Source organism: Chionomys nivalis, chromosome 15, assembly GCF_950005125.1.
Source record: "Chionomys nivalis chromosome 15, mChiNiv1.1, whole genome shotgun sequence".
Classification (NCBI taxonomy): domain Eukaryota; kingdom Metazoa; phylum Chordata; class Mammalia; order Rodentia; family Cricetidae; genus Chionomys; species Chionomys nivalis.
The window spans coordinates 62773788-62791786 of record NC_080100.1 but is presented as its reverse complement, the minus strand read 5'-3'; the positions used below and the strand labels follow the sequence as shown (position 1 = coordinate 62791786).

The 17999-nt window shown below is 40.5% G+C and overlaps 1 protein-coding gene across 1 annotated transcript in view; it reads right to left on the bottom strand.

Annotated features, from left to right (window-relative positions):
* Adgrv1 (adhesion G protein-coupled receptor V1) overlaps positions 1 to 17999 on the bottom strand; it is a 550578-nt gene that overhangs the window by 396588 nt on the left and 135991 nt on the right. Inside the window, exons 45-53 of the mRNA XM_057789515.1 lie at positions 17374 to 17549; positions 16741 to 16865; positions 14341 to 14498; positions 14100 to 14246; positions 13700 to 13807; positions 11898 to 12162; positions 9419 to 9541; positions 3210 to 3432; positions 2686 to 2890 (exon numbers count right to left, since the gene is read on the bottom strand). Of these exons, the coding sequence (XP_057645498.1) occupies positions 2686 to 2890; positions 3210 to 3432; positions 9419 to 9541; positions 11898 to 12162; positions 13700 to 13807; positions 14100 to 14246; positions 14341 to 14498; positions 16741 to 16865; positions 17374 to 17549 (1530 nt within the window). The remainder of the gene's footprint in view (positions 1 to 2685; positions 2891 to 3209; positions 3433 to 9418; positions 9542 to 11897; positions 12163 to 13699; positions 13808 to 14099; positions 14247 to 14340; positions 14499 to 16740; positions 16866 to 17373; positions 17550 to 17999) is intronic.

Sequence of the window (17999 nt, the reverse complement as noted above, 5' to 3'; positions counted from 1 at the left end):
AAGCCCTGTGAGTGCTGTCTTCACCCCTGCACAATGGCAGGCTCCACCTCCTTGTCCAGCTGTAGACAGAACAGATGCTGGCTCATGTACTTTTCAACTTTAATGAAAAGAAACAGATAAGATGATCCAACTCTAGGTGTTCTTAAGAAAAAAAGGCAGGACATGAAGGCTCAGATGGTGGGCACCAGTGGTCAACCACACAAGCCCTTTCTGCTAAGGTGTCATCTGGGGAGGACCTGAAGAAGTTAGTGGAAATATGAGCATCTTGGACAGACGGGTTCTATTCCTGGACCTCCCCAAACACACGGTTCAAATCTTAAGAGTTGCCCCGTACTACGTGGGACCCCCTATCCACACGTGACCATTGAATGCTCGTGATTAGCTGGTCTCTAAATGTAAAATGTATACTGCAGTTGAAACACAAAGCAGCTCGGAAAATGTTAGGTATTCAGCAATGGTCTTTTATACATGTTGAAATCACAGCATTCTGGCTCTACGGGGTCAAATAAGGCATACTACTTAAGCTGGCTTTCCTTGCTTTTTTTCCTCTCTTAATAAATGTATTTACTAGGAAACAAAACTAAAACTTTTCCTATACTTGTGGCACATTCTATTCAGCCTTTGCTTTTCCCTTTGTGCCAAGGGATATCTTGGGCAACAGTGTGCTCTGCCCCCTACAGGCAGATGAGGACAATCCATGCACAACCCTCTCCCCTCAACCAACTTTTCCTGCAGCTGTCCCTAAGGAAGTGAAGGGCAAACTCATGCTTTCCACAGATCCACCATGGGATAACTACTGGATTGTCACAGTGCCTTCAGAGCAATGTCAATTTCCACTTAGAGTATGTCCACGACACCATAGCTGGCATGATCCTTTTCAACAACTCGTCACAGACTGGACGGTCATGCCACTTTCTCAACACCTCCTCGTGTTCCATCCCCCAAAGGCTAAATTCACTGTCACTGAGAGGCTAGTGCCGGTGCTAACACAGCAGGTCTGACGGCTAGCCTGTAAGAGCAAAGCTCACAAGGCTGACCACCAGCTGGTGTCTAAGAATTTGGTTTCCAAGAGTTCCCTTCCATTCCCTGACCTGATAAGTAGTTCCCATGTACAGTTTGTATAAATAATACAGTCTATGGTTTATGCTGGCTTTTGTGTTCCCTCTGCAATCTAAAGTTTTGGCAAGTGTGAGGCAGCAGATGACCACATGACCAGCTTGCAATGAGAACCCTGACTTTGAGCCTGTACTAAGATTCTCTGAATGGCCAAATTCTTTTTTTTTTTTTTTTTTTTTTTTTTTGGTTTTTCGAGACAGGGTTTCTCTGTTGTTTTGGAGCCTGTCCTGGAACTAGCTCTTGTAGACCAGGCTGGTCTCGAACTCACAGAGATCCACCTGCCTCTGCCTCCCAAGTGCTGGGATTAAAGGCGTGCGCCACCACCGCCCGGCCAATGGCCAAATTCTGTAAGTGTTACAACAACACAACTCAGTGCTAGGGTAAACAGCTCTTGGAAACATACACCTGGCTTCGTCTGGAATTTACTCATGAGTAATTCCCATGTGTATGTATGTGTGTGTGTGTGTGTGTGTACTTTTGTGTTTATATATACATATGTGTGTATATATATTTGTTTATATATCATGTGCGTATAATACATATATATTATGTGATATATGATGTAAGAGATGTAATTACAGATAGCATATATAATATATATTATACATATACATAATATGTATACATATGCATAATATGTGTGCAAAAACAGAAAGTCACAAGACTGGACACCCAATACTGCGAGCATTCCTAGTAAGTCACTGAAGCTGAGTCATAGGACCTTGAAAGCGTCTCTCTGTCACGGATTGGACTTGAATAGGAAACAGCACTGTAACGATCACAGGAGCTTTCAAGCAGGCAGAATGAGGACTCTGCTATCCAATGACACATGGAAAGGTACACTGGCTCAGTCTGAGCCATGGTGACACAGAGTAAGAGGCAACCAACCCATCAGCTCCAAGTCCACCTTTGTTGTTGCTGTGTTCCTAGTGGTTAAAGCCATCTGAATTAGACCTTCCTCATACATGGTAGATTTGGGAGAAAGTATGGTAGCTCTGCTAATATGACAAGTTAGTACATCTGAATGTATGTTGAAGACAGTAATAAATAACACTATGAATGCCTTTCTTCTCATTGGTAAAGAAAGATAAAGCCCATGTAAATGAAGAACAAGATTTTTAAAGTTCCTTCCTAGAGAAAAGGAGGCAAAGGCATCTACATGTGCACAATGTCTGTACAGTTATAAGCCCCCCACTAGCCCATCTGATGTCACATTCGTACGTAACATGCATGATATACACAAGATGGAGTGTATCTAGATCTGTTTCACCATTACCCTCTGATTCAAAAGCTTGTTTTTCTATACAATAGTACCTGAAGCAAAATACTGGGAAAAGACCAAATAGTAATGTATTATATTCAAGACAACTAAATAAGCAAGAACAGGGGGGATGTGGTATTCCGGAATCCGGCGTCTACGTCTAGAAACTGCAATGTCAGAATTCACCTTAGAAGACAGGATAAGGAGTAAGACTGAGGCAAGGGAGGGAAAAGACTGAAAACAGGTCGTCATTCACGCCGTGACAGCTGATTGACACCAATTTGTCAGTCTGACATCAGTCACTTTACCTGGGCAAATGCTATAACTCCGTAGGCATCATCGTTTGAGAGAACAGTGACTCTCACGTAACCACTGGCGCCAATCTCTGCTCCTCCTTTTGGATTCTTAAGTTGGACTCTGAAGGATTCTTCTTTTTCCGGAACTGTGTCATCAAGGATGTTTACTGCTATTATTGCCTCTTTGTCACCAGGTTCAAATATCAGTTCACCTAAACTAGCATAAGAAGGCCATATAAAAAGAAGTCAGTGATGACCAATGAATGATATACATGGTGTGTTAGTCCCAAAACTCTTATCACACTGAGTAATGCTGTCTTACAAAGATCAAAACATTTCAGAAGCAAAATTTTCATACAAAATATTTATATAATACTGATTAACTTGGTAGACTAGATACTAAAAGTATGGATAATGATCAGATTTCCAGCTTATTAATAGCCCTTAAATTTTATGTAAAGCAGTAACTTAATCAATGAGATGGAGAAATTTGGTGCCATACCAAGCTGTGGTTAGATTAAAGGCGTTGAACCTACCTAGGAATAAAGTCAGACTGGCTGGAGATGTAAGTCAGCTCGTAGAAGTGCGAGTGAGAAGCTCCCACTAAAGCAATTAAAGTTTTGCTTGAATTAAGCGACTTCACTGTAACAAAAGATGCATCAGCAGCAGCAGGTGCTTCCAGAACAAAGGAGAACTCATTCCGCTCCGAATTCCAGCAGTAAAGAGCAGACTGATTTTGGCCAGTGAGAAGTATGTGGACTGGAAGAAGGAAAAGAAAAGGAACAGGACTGAAGCATCCTCTGCCCACGCAGGCTCTCTTCGTGGCTCCAAAGCTAAACCTTTCCAACTCTTGAAGCTCCAGACTGATTTCTAGACTAAAGCAAATATGTTTCCATTTTTGAAACAACAAGATATAAGAAATTGCTGAGTGTTGCGCATTGACTGATTCAGCTTGACAAAATGCACACATCTGTTCAAGAAAATAAAAGTTACTGGTGGATAAATGAGAATGGATTTGGATTCATTTATTTTCATATCTAAACTTATATGAAAGTAACTTTTCAAAGCACAAAACCTTCATTATGTCACCCCCAAATATTTCACCACACACGTTTCTAATCAACAGCTGGAGCAAATATGAACAAGAGCTCAAACTCGTCCTGTTCCATAACCGAAGCGTGGCACAGGGCACATGGTCAATGAGCTGCCGCACAGTATTCACGTTCGCAGTTGTTTAAATTCTATTTACTTTGTCTACACCACAGTGGGTGGCGTGTGCATGCCGGGGGCAAGTGGAGCTCAGAGCACAGCTCTCATTAGCTGGCTCCTTTCCACCACAAGGGTTCCAGGACTAAACTCAGACTGGTGGGCCTGGTGGCAACAGATTTACTCACTAAGCATCTCTCCAACACAAGTTTCTAATTCCAATATAGGAGTTCTAATCTGTATAACTGTTCTTAACTACTAATAATTCCTGTAGATTGAGGTTTTCTTGTTGTTTAACATTTGAAGTTTTCAATATTAAGTAGAAGAAAAATATGTATTTTCCACTTGGCAAATTATTCAAGATACTTAATCAATCCAAAGAATACGAACGAACTTCTGACACCGCGAACACACTCTGCTGGGGCACTTTTGATGCTACCAGTACTCATACTTTAGTTAATTCACAGCAATGGTGCATTTACAGCTCCACGGGCTGGGAAACAGGTGGTTTCAAATGCTACATATAATAATTACCACTCTTCGGACATAGATGGAGTGGGGCTGAGGAACTATAGAGAAACACGCAAATTCTAGTGCTGACTGAAGCATTCCAGAGCAGAAGGCTGGGAAACAAGACTAAGTCAGCATTAAAATAACATGAATTCGGAAAGGCCGACAACCTTCTCACATGTTAGACATTGGTTACAGTGGGAAACCTAACAGCCTGGCTCTTACACATCAAAACTCCTGGTCATTACTATTTCGCTACTGTTAAATCATTAATTAGATTAACTAATTTAGGTACTGTTGCATGTTACTAAGAGTTGCATAAACGCAAAGATTGGGAAAATGTTAACTTATTAGAATCTTTAAACAGCAAATACTTTGCACAAAGTTTTGTAAAATTATAGATGTTCCAAAAATAACAAACTCTACCATGACATTTAAAAACCTTCCCTTTTAAAGTAGTCAACAAAGAGAACTGAGTTATCTCTGTATCTATGTCTCTCTGTTTCTCTGACTCCCTTTTATTCTTCTCTCCCTCCCTCCACCCCTTCCCACAAAAGACACTCTAAGTCTTAGGATAAAGATCACAGTCCTTCAATTGCTCCATTTAATTGACTTAATTAATCTTTCTTTGTTCATGCTTCTTCCCACTTTTCCCTCACTGCTCGTGTTTGGATTACATCGGGCTCTTTCTGGTTGTTTCCAGAAGAACATGCTCACTCCACTACCTGGCCTCTTTGTAGGCTTTGAATGTTTTGCCTGGAGTTCATTTTCAGCTCAACTCTTTGCCTCCTATTTAACTGATAATTCCTAATCCCGTGATTATTGAAGAGAACTTTGTAGATATGTCATAAACCAGCTCAAGTCTTCGCCAATATTTTATTAAATTATTTCTTGGGAATTATCCATTATAGTTACAATCCTATTTGTCACACAGGCGTACACACATACACACATCTCTTTACCCTACTACACACTACATTTTGCAAGACGTGATTTGAGCTGGCCTTGCTCCCACAGGCTCTGCCACTGTGATTGCCACCTTTAAATATCTATTAACTAATGAAGAAGCCCCCCCCCAAAAAAAGGAAGCAGCAAGCTTATATATTCTTGAAATATTCGTCCTGTTCATTTTCCCTCTTGCATTTTCAGAAATCAGTCATCGAACTAACCACAGAGCAAACATGTGAACCTATGCCCCTGGCTCCAATTTAACATTTTTAATAAAACATTTGACATATACAAAATAAGAAATCCTTTGAACATTCTTTAATGCATACTTTCAGCTTTCAGGGATTTATAATAGCTATTCTCAGTAATTTCCTACAGTCTTTTCATGCCTACCACTTCAAGTCACAGAAACAAAAGAAGCAGAGACCTCACAATGGGCTCTTCATAAAACCTCTGGCAGAATTTTCCCTGAATTCTTTTGGAAAGTGTGCCTATTATATTTTTTTAAGAAAATCTTTAAAAGGAATTCTATAACTTCAATTAACAGCCCATCCATGTAGTACACTTTTTCCTTAAAAAGACTCATTAGGCAACCATTGTGAATACCAATAACGGACTGAAGCAGACAGTCCATCCATTTGAAAACCTGAGGTACAAGAAAAGCAGACATTCAAGGCCCCCAAATTAAAGGATAGGTAGAAAAGATGGAACAAACAGAACGAAAGATACATACTCTATTCAGTAAATCAATTGTTGAGTGGATAAGAAAGCTAGTGTTGTACACCACAGGATAGCATGACATTGCATGTCCACATCTGTGCGAGCAGAGCAAGGATGGTTCAGGTCTGAGGATACAGTGAGACAAGTGTGGAGGCTTACACTTACATAGGCATACAATAGACCAAGTGAAAATTAGAGGGTATATCATGAATGCAGAGTCCAGGACGAAGAAACATGGAAACAAAGGAAACTATGTTTTTTCTCTCTTATTAAGAGATCTTGGCTAAAAGACTAAAAAAACAAAACCAGGGAAAACCTCTCATTCAAGCTCAATGGTAGGGTAGAGGAGCTTGCTGACCCTGCCTAAAGAGACAGAGCCTGACAGAGAAAGAAAGAACTAGACGTCCATTAAGAAAAGAAGCAGAAGCAGACTCATGAAGTTTGTGCTAATCCTCCCAGCCTCCTATCATTTCCTCTGGATGTCTTAACTGCACAATTTCACCTGTCTCCAAGCCTAAGAGTCTCTGAAATCTACATGTCTGATCCCCCGACTCCCCTCCACACCTCTAATCACCTCAGTGTGTTACCATCACCTTAAACCACAGCCACCTAGAACCCGCTGGTGCTTGCTTCCAATAAATGAATTCTTCCTACAGTCTTTCTTAATTTCAATACGAATAGCCTCATAATTGCCAAAGTGTGGGAGTTTTGCTGCCCACATTTGAGTAGTCAGAACTCCTCATGAATGCTCATTGTTGGATCTCTTGGCCACAAAACTGTAATGCATCTATAGTCCCTCCAAGCTCAGGACCTTCTTTCAAGTTGGACTAGGGAGTTGTAACACATTTCATTCATAATTCTCACACAAAAGCTTCATGACACCATCAGAGAAGGGCTTTAATCAGCGTGTGCCTCTGAAACGCCTTTGAAGATTTCTCTGCCTCATCCATGCTCAGATTATGAGCCGGGAACTGCTAAGAGTTCTGAGACACTTAGATAGCCTGTGAGGTCCAAACTGTTTCTACAGGAAACCGGAGAGGCTGTTTGACTGCTTCCCTTCACTCCTGTTTCCTGGGTCTATGTGGCTGGCTATACTATGACAGAATGAATGCAGATGCAGACATGGGAATCCAGATGCAGAAAGACAGATGCCACTAATTCCCCTCCTACAGGCTAGGACCCTTTATATAAATATGAAGGACAAGAATGTTTCAGATTTCAAAAACTAAATTGTCAAAATGTACCGAGAATTAATCCCAATTATACACATAAAATATACAAGCATTGTGGTACACACCTTTAATCCCAGCACTTAGGCAAAGGCAGGACTCTGTGAGTTCAAGGCCAGCATGGTCTCCAAAGTGAGCTCAGAGACAGGCAGAGTTATGTAGAGAGACCTTGTCTCAATAAAACAAAACACACCCAAACCATAAAATTCATATTCCATCTTTTAATAATGGTGAGGGTGATCCTACACAATATTTTTATTAATTTTATGCCTAAAACAAGGTATTGTGTGCATAATTTTTCACTTGTCACATCATTTCAGATTTCAGATGCTCATAATAAGGGCACTCAACCTGCATGAGAGTCTTAAATGGTTGAACTCCTCGAAAAAGAGCTTACAATGAGGCTAAAGGGATGGACCAGCAGGTAAAATAATAGCACTTGCATCATAAGCCTGCCATCCTGAGTTCAAGCCCCAGATCCCATGTAGGGTGGCTTGTTTCTGTAGACTTAGTGCTTTACAGTATGGTGGAAACAAAACTGTCCTTACATCTCCATATGCAACCGTGTCACGGACTAACCACCAGTGAACATGCATGTGTACACATATACTAATAAATAAATAGATAAATCTTTAAATAAAAATATAAGTGCAATGGTGGTTGCAAGGGTCTTCCATTACAGAAAATGGAAGGAGGTTGATCAGAGACTAGATCTTCAGCTGTTGATAATTTCTGGAGAGCTCGCTGTACAGGGTGGTAACAGTAATACTAATAATGACTTGAAAACTTAGAATGCTAGAAGAATAAATCTTGATTTTTCATCACATATATGTTGTAACCAACTGTAAGGAGAGAGCTCCTTTGCCAATTCAATTGTAGGAGGAGCAGGCCGCTTGTTTGTCCTGGCTGCCCAGCTAGCTTACACCTGAAGTAACCACATAGAAACTGTATTAATTAAAACACTGCTTGGCCATTAGCTCTAACTTCTTATTGCCTAACTCTTACATCTTGATTTAGCCCATTTCTATTAATCTATGTATTGCCACGTGGTCATGGCTTACTGGCAAGATTCTAACGCACGTCCTCTGAGGCAGAGGATCCATGGCTTCTCTGGCTCTGCCCTTCTTCCTCCCAGCATTCAGTTCTGTTTTCTCCACCTACCTAAGTTCCGCCCTATCAACTAGGCCAAGGCAGTTTCTTTATTCCTTAACCAATGAAAGCAACACACAAACAGAAGGAACTCCTATACCACATATACACAAACAGAAATGGTGAAGTGGTAGGCTATATAGCTTACTGAAACAATGATGTCACATATGCTTCAAAGCATCCCACGGTACACGGTACACAGTAAGTATAGACCATGCTTCTATTTCACTCAAACTTAAATACAGAGAGAAAAAAATAAACTAAAACCTAGATATTATCTAATAAGCCAGACATTAAATAAATAAACCATTCTTCTCGAAAATGCTTTTATGAGAATTGTTTTCTTACAAGAGGTTAAACAAATAACTCGGGCTAGGAACACTTGCTGCCCAAATGAGGCCCTGGGTTCTGATCTTGGCATCCACACAAAAATTCCATGCATGATTGCACACACACCTGCACTCCCACAAGCCGAGCTCTGTGGAAAGTGAAGACAGTTGTATCTCTGGGGCTTGTTGACTGCCAACCAAGCTTCAGGCTCAGTGAGAAGCTCTTTCTCAAGGGGAGTAACAGAGCAGGACAACATGCATCCTCATTCAGTTTGTACACACATGCGTGCACACACACAAGTATACACACCTGCACGTGCATGCCACATATACATTCACACAGCAACAGAAACCCAAAGACAGGATGCAATGCCCTTTTCTGACCTCCATAGGCAACAAGTGCACACACACAAGCAGGTAAAACATATAAAACACACACAACATAAAATAAAATTAATAAATCAGAAAACATCAGTCTTTTTGAAACTCTGGATGTCTGGATAGACTATTAGATTATTATAAAGATCTGATATTATATTCATACTAAAATAGGCTCTGGGAACTTGCCATTCTATCTAAGGTCGATGAGAATAGAGTCAATCTGCATTCCCACACTGTGTTTTTAAGCTGGACTAGTAATTGGAAAGTTCTTACCTATTCCCGAAGCTGGTGTGAAAGAATGGATCCTGTTAACAGTAGCAAAGTCCAAGGACTGGAAATATCTGAAAGATGACTGCCCCGTCTCCCAGATGAAAATGTCAACTGAATTCTGATTCCCTATGATTAAGAAATAAAAAGCAACAAGCTGTACAAAGAAAATGACAAAATTACACAATAGAACTATAATAAAGCATTAAATTCTGTTGTAAAAGGAGCAACCGGCTGCTTCCCGCCACCTGGCTCCCGGCTAGCTTTACTCGAAATAATTACACGGAAACTGTATTCATTTAACACTGCCTGGCCCATTAGTTCTAACCTCTTATTGGCTAACTATCACATATTTTTTAACCCATTTCTAATAATCTGTATCGCCACTTGACTGTGGTTTACTGGCATGAGTATAACCAGCGTCCATGTCAGGTCGGAGAGCCATGGCATCTGCCCGACTCTGCTTTCTTTCTCCCAGCATTCTGTTCTGTCTACTCCACCTTCTAAGCTGTTGTCCTATTAAAAGGCCAAGGCAGTCTCTTTATTTAACCAATGAAAGCAACACATAGAAAGAAGACCCTCCTACACCAAAACTCAATTAAAGAAAATTTTCGATAGAATATATCTATTTTAAGAATTCAATTTGGCAGGGAACACTGCAAGCCCTTTCTGTTTTTATCATGTTAAGCATATACACACTAAGACACACCAGGAGACATATTCTGACACATGAAGCATACACACAAACACACACACACAAACACTCAGGCACAACAGGAGACATATTCTGACACATGAAGCATGCACACAAACACACGCACACACACACATAAACACTCAGACACACCAGGAGACATATTCTGACACATGAAGCATGCACACAAACACTCAGACACACCAGGAGACATATTCTGTCACAGGAATCATACACTCACATATTAAGACACATCAGGACACTTATTCTGCCACATGAAGCATACACACACACACACACATGCAAAGACACAACAGAAGACATGTTCTGTCACATGAAGCAAACATACACTTGTTACACTGTTTTTAAAAACACAGAGACAGAAATTGGGGTTCAACCTGAAGGTCAGAAAAGTAAAGCAGCCCGCTACTGGTTCTTACCTCAGTCTGAAATGGCGATCCTGCCTCCAGGAATCTCAGAAGGAGACTGTGTGTGAGAGCTGTCTCCTCCATCTTATACTCCTCTCTAGTGCTGGATTAAAGGCCTGCACCACTACTGTCTGGTTTCCATGGCAAACTAGTGTGACTACTGGAATTAAAGGTGTGTGTCACCACTGCCTGGTGTGTAAGACTGACCAGGGCAGCTGTTTTACTTTCTGAACTTCAGACAAGCTTTATTTATTAAAATACAAATGAAATATCAGTACATACACACTGAGACACAGCAGGAGACATGCTCTGCCACATGAAGCACACACACACACACACACACACTGAGACACACCAGGACACATGTTCTGTCACATGAAGCACACACAGACACTAAGACACACCAGGAGACATGATCTGTCACATGAAGCACTCACACGCACACACACTAAGACACACCAGAAGACATATTCTGTCACATGACACACATACACACACACACTAAGACACAGCAGGAGACATGTTTTGTCACATGAAGCACACACACTGAGACACACCACAAGAAAGAAAGGGATGAAATGTGTAGATTGTATTCTGAATCAGTTTTATAAAAAGTCACTAGACACTATCTGTTCTATATATTTCCCATGACACTCCAAGCACAGTCATATAAAATTATAACTTTTGGAAGACTGACTATAAAATCTTTATACACTTTTTTACATTACCCATCTACTCCTCATCTTATAGGAATTTAAGTTTAAAATGGTGGTTCAGAACAGCACACAATCACAGGTACAAAGTCTAGGTGGTTCAGAATAGCACACAATCACAGGTATGAAGTCTAGGTGTTTCAGAATAGCACACTATCACAGGTATGAAGTCTAGGTGTTTCAGAATAGCACACTATCACAGGTATGAAGTCTAGGTGGTTCAGAATAGCACACTATCACAGGTATGAAGTCTAGGTGGTTCAGAACAGCACACAATCACAGGTACAAAGTCTAGGTGGTTCAGAATAGCACACAATCACAGGTATGAAGTCTAGGTGGTTCAGAACAGCACAAGGTCACAGGTACAAAGCCTACAGTGGTTCAGAACAGGACACGATCACAAGTTCAAAGAGTACAGTGGTTCAGAATAGCGCACGGTCACAGGTATAAAGTCTACAGTGGTTCAGCACAGCACACAGTCACAGGTACAAAGCCTTTTTTGGTAAAATCTATTTCTAATTGACTTTACTGCTTTCAATCAAGAAAGTCTACTACTCATCAAAAGAGAACATCTTACATAAAACAGACAGCATAAGCTATATGGTTTCAGTTGTAACTGTAGATACATTACAAGCACCATATTTCCTCACCTAAAAAGGTATTTTTGGCAAAAACTAAGTAAACATCATCGCCTGAAGACAAAGCCTCCACTTGTGTAATCCCACTGACCGACACTTCTTCAAAGTTAGTAAACTGACTGCCAGACCATGTGAATAAAAGGGCATTTTGTCGGACGTTGGCCTGGGAAACGGCTAAGAAGAGAGAGCCTCCTCTGCTGAACAAGGCCATGCCCAGGACACCTTGGACAGGCAACCTCTGATGTAAGACAAAGATGCTTCCATTCCATCGGAAGACCTGCAGGAAAAGTCCAAACACAAAGCTCTTACGACCCAGAATTCAGCACCTGCGACAATTTAAGAGGGTCATAGGCCCACACTCCTGGCCTTCGGTTTAATTAGGAGTTTAGTGATAATAAAAACACAATAAAACCGAGCCCCCCCCCCGTTTCTTTCTCCATCCCTCTTTTCTGTGTGTGTGTGTGTGTTTGTGTATGTGTGTGGGTGAGTGCGTGCACGTGCAATGAATAAAAGAGAAGTTATTTGAGAAGAGATCAGTATAAAATATAGAGAGAGGTTATGGCAGTAGAAAACAAAAATTAGAAGAAAAGTGAACTAAGTTTAAAATACAAAATCCCTGATGCCTTGATGTCTTCACCAGATTTCAAACAACAGAATACAGAGACATCCAATTAGAGAATTAGAAAAAAGATGTTTCAAGTCTGAGGTATGTGGACTGCCATGTGCAGTCACCTCAAGGACACACACAATCCCAGAAAACCCACAGCTCAGTCACCATCGGTGTGCATGAGAGGCCATATTAACTAGTTATCTTGTTGTTATGATAAAGCACTAGAGAGAAGCACCTGCAGGGCAGGAGGAGCTGATCACAGCTCACAATTCTAGGGTAGAGCCCCCCACAGTGGGGAACGCACGGCAGTGGAAACTGGAGCTGCGGGTCACACTGCATCCACAGCCAGCAGACAGAGATAGATGCTCATGGCACCTTTTCCTTTTCTGTTTCCTCCAGAATTGCAGCCTGTGGAACGGTGCTGCTGCATGGAAGGTGACCTAATCTAGATAATTCCTCACAGTCTCGCCAAAGGCTAACCTTATCTTGATTCTGTAAAGTTGACAGTGGAACTCGGGCCAAGGTAGGGGAGATTTCTTCACATCACAGAGAGAGAAAGAATTAGGGAGATGAATTTTCTCTTTAAACTGGGCAGGGTTTAAATATGATGTTCACTGTAATAATCCCTATGATAGAGAAAGGGCAGCATGGGAAATAATGAGAGCCTATGAAGGCAAGAAGGGCATCGGTGTGAGAGGCTAGGCTTCCAGAGCCTTGCCTCATAGTGATGGGAAGGAGAACGAGGCTGGATTTCGAGTGCTGTGGGAAGTAGTAAGCTTCCTTCTAGTTGACTGCATTGCAGGAGAGCCCCTGGCTGGAAACAAAGAGCTAACAAGCACGGATGGAAGCCTGAGTGACAAAGAAACGCCAGGCAAGCACTGAGATGACAAGATATCAGTGCCAGAGCAGTGTGAGAAGGGCGGCGGGACCCGAATGCCCACTCGCAATGTGAGTCAGGAGTTTTGGTGACACCTGTTGAGCGCTGATTCCCAACTCAATTAGACTCCAGTCAAATGCTCTATCTCCTCAAGAAAATCTATGTTAACCCTAGTCTTCAAAAACTAACTATGCCCAATCAGTATGATTTCACACTACCACCATCAAATTATGGCTTCTGTTACACAAATCCTACAGACCATAGAGGAATAGATTTTTTTATTAGCATGCTTTAGAAGAGGGAAATTTCACTTCAAGAGAATTGCACCTGAGTTAACTCAGAATCATTTCTTTGACTTGCAATGATGAAATAATCTTGACTGCCTGAGGTGAAATGTCGTACTTGACAGCTTCCAGAAATGATGATTGTCTGGACCTGCAGATGAGCGGGAATAAACATTAAAGGTCTTTAGCCATGGAGCAACAATAGCAGCAGGCATTAGTACCACCGTAAGATCTGAGAATGTGTTTAATTTGTAGGTTACGCATTCCTAAGCCTAACTGGAAGACAAAAACAGCCTTGAATTAGGATATTTGCTACCATGTGTATCAATTTCAAAATAGTTCATTTTTACTTTAAAACATATTTCATCTTCCATTTCGATTAATCTTATGGATTTGAATTGCAGTTAAGTAAAGAATCTACAGAAAAATGAAAAATGTTTTACCAGGAATAATTTGAGTCCAGAAGTGAGTGTGTACACACTATTAATCGAAGGCTTTTCTCCATTTCTCTCCCCGTGAGTAATGACAAGGTAGGGAGAAACACCAATATTAAAGGCCTCACAAGTTTTAGGACCTTGTATATTGAAATCCTAGGAAATACAAATGATATTAACAATTAATGCTATATCAAAAATTTTACATCCATTTTATTTTGTGTACCATAAAGCAAAAAATGATGTTTACCTCAACATGAATGAAAGTCCCTTGCCATCGGTAAACAGCTAAGGATGATTTTCTTAACATTACACCATACACTGAATCTTCGACAGTAAAGAAACACCAGCCAGATGCAGTCTGGTCAAACAAGCTTTGAAATACAGAAAAGACAACGTCCACTCCCCCTAAAACAATAAGATAAATCATTACTTATGGGTGTATAATCACACCTGAACCTTATCTCATTTGACATTATGTAAAGAAACTAGTGAGCATATCAGAAAGAAAATGATGGTGATTGTGTGGACCTGTGTGCAGGTGTGCCTGTGTGTATGTGTGCCTGTGTGCAACTGTGTGCATGTGTGTCTGTGTGCATGTGTGCCTGTGTGTTGGTGTGTGTGTGTGTGCATGTTTGCCTGTGTGCTATGTGTGTGTTAATGTGTGTGCATCTGTGCCTTTGTGTATGTGTGCCTGTGTGTCTGTGTGCATGTGTGCCTCTGTGCTGGTGTGTGGATGTGTGTGCATGTATGCATGTTGCTTTGTGTGTGTTCATGTGTGTGCATCTGTGTGCATATGTGCCTTTGTGTATGTGTGCCTGTGTGCAACTGTGTGCGACTGTGTGCATGTGTGCCTATGTGCCTTTGTGCTTGTATGTGTATTTATGTGTGTGCATGTGTGCCTATGTGCATGTGTGCTGGTGTGTGGGTGTGTGTATGTGTGTGCACATGTACCTGTATGCCTGTGAGCCTACGTGCCTGTGTGGATGTGCGTTTGTGTGCATGTGTGTTATGTTCACGTGTGTGTATCTGTGTGTATGTGTGCCTGTGTGTCTGTGTGCATGTGTGCCTGTGTGCATGTGTGCCTATGTGCTTGTATATGTATTCATGTGTGTGCATGTGTGCCTATGTGCTTGTATGTGTATTCATGTATGTGCATGTGTGCCTGTGTGCATGTGTGCTGGTATGTGGGTGTGTGTATGTGTGTGCATGTGTATCTGTGTGCATGTGTGTCTGTGTGCTCTGTGCCTATATGCCTATGTGAGTGTGGGCCTGTGTGTGTGTTTGTGTGTGTGCGTGCGTGCGCGCACACATGCTGCATGTTAAAGTGAATAGACACTCAGAAGCTTGAAAACAGTATCTAAAAATAACTTTTTAAAGTAGTGATATTTGATCTATATCCTACAATCTTTTCAAAGTACATTCAAAACTAAATGTTAAGTAAATATTTTAAAGAGAAACATGCTAAAATAACTTCTCTCACAAACTGTCAAAGGACAGCTGAAATTTGAAAATGATAAATATGTCTTACATAAACATGCTAATGGTACTACCAAACTTAATCTCACATTTTTAAATGTCTGCTCATCCAATGGTTTCTTGGGTTCTACTTTAGAAACAGACTTCAGAATATCTTTGCAGACTCACTTACGTCAAATCACTTCAAGGTTTTATCAAATTGCTATAATTTTGTATTTTAAAACCCCTAATTAATGAGGAATCATTATTTAAGCTATTGATCAAAGAGTATTGCAAATAACATAGTTTACGCGTGAACGCATGATTATTTTGGGAGTCTGGGCAGCCAGGAAATGAACTAGTGGCCTCCTACTACACTCCCTGGTCATTAGTCTGCATCCTTTCTTCCCTTCTATACAAACAATTCCCTCCATGACATAAGACAATATCTACAAAATATAAATATGGACATACCACACCATTTTTGTTCATATCTTTTCAGTAAGCCTAGGATGAACATTAGCATCCTGGAACTATTGTTCAAGTTCTTTAATGACCTAGCCTCACCCAACTAGTGAAGAGCAATATTCTCTCTTACTTCTCTGTTCACTGACATCTAATATCGCCTCTTAGATGTCAGCTTCTTACTCAAGTCTCCAGTCTTGGCAGCCTGTCACTACAGTCTCCAAGTTCTTCCTGTCCAGTTCCTTGTATCCAATCTCTATTCATCGGTCAGTCTTCATTCAAACATTGATTCTCTTTGAAAGTACTCAGCTAGTATTTTTATTTTATGTGCATGTGTATGTTTGTTTGAATATATGCCAGGTATGGATGCCAGTAGAGGCCAGAAGAAGGTGTCAAATCCCCTGAATCTGAAGCAGTTGTGAGCTTCCTGACATGGGTGCTAGGAACAAAACCCAGGTCCTTTAGAAGAGAATTAAATACTCTTAACTATGGATCCATCTCTTCAGCCCTCACATTTACTACTTCCAATTTCCCCTTTAAAACATTATTATCATTTGCAATGCAAAATTATTTTTATTTTCTATATTTATTTCTAGCGATGTCTAAATTCTAAGCTTTGCAAGATAAAATGCACAATAAATACTGTGGATACAATAATAGAATCAAGTCCTGTTCCGTTGGCAATAGACCAGTAATATAGAGTTCATGGAAATAAAGCTAAACGTACTCATGCCAAAAGCTGTTTCAGACACTGTCTCCCACTGTACACTCACAGGCAAATCAAGGCCATTCGTACGTGAGACATTGAGGTATACACTCCTGTTGGATTCTTCAACATCTATAGAGGTAGCACTAAAAGAGAAACAAATGGATTTTGGAGAGCAGAAAAAGTATAAATATTAAATATTTAAATATTCAACATACATATCACACTGCCAGATTATTACTCAGTAAAGTTTGTACACCCTTAATGAGATCAACAAATTTATGCACTGTAGAGAATAGTATTCAAAAGTATTCACTGATGGATATTTTTAAATAAAAAATACAAATGTAACACTCCAATGGTCTTATCATAACAATGATTAAATGTCTGTCACATTGCAATATATAGTCAAACAATGTTGCCATTCTGAAATCTCTTCTTACATAACTCACATATCTGATGAGAAATAAATGAAATAGGTAATGGTTAGTCTACTAATAAAGTTAGACCCCTTAATTATTTTATGAAATGAAAATATTTGTCCACTCCAAGACATTTTAAAACTACCCAGACATTAGTTTTCTTCTATATCTCCTCTGTTCAAGTGGCGCCTATGTTTCTTCAAAACAGCAATGTGTTGTAAACAGCCCATACCTATTCTCAATGGCAGCAATACTAAATAGCCCCAAAGGGGCCTGGTTTTGCAGAATTGTTATCAGGGTTTGAACATGGGTCCCTAGTCTAGCACCTCCAGTTGGGTTAAACAGGGTGCAGACAAAATGCTCATCCATTTCTGGTTCCGTGTCTAATATGGCAGAGATGTGCAGGGCCTGGAAGCAAAATGAAAAAATAAAGTTATTAGGATATGATCCTCTTCGAAACAAATGTGGAAAATTTACTAAACGTTTTGACAACATTTGTTTTAAAACATGACTACTATTTACATTTGATTCTTTTGATGACTCCAGTTGCTTCAAGTTACTTCCTTGGAGATTTTGAACCCTGTGATCTGCTGCCCTAAAGTGTCTGAAAAGCAACAGTTGATGGCAATGACAGTGATTGGGGATGAAGAGATGGCACCAGAGTTGCTGCTGTGTATTCCAGAGTACCCAAACTTAGTCCCAGCACCCACGTCAGGGAGTCCACAACAGCCCATAACCCTAGATCCAGAAAATTGGACGCCCTTGTCTGGCCCACAGACACATACAGAGCAATACATATGCATAATTTTAAAGTAAAATAAATCTTTCTTAAGTTTTCAAAACAAATCAAAATCTGAC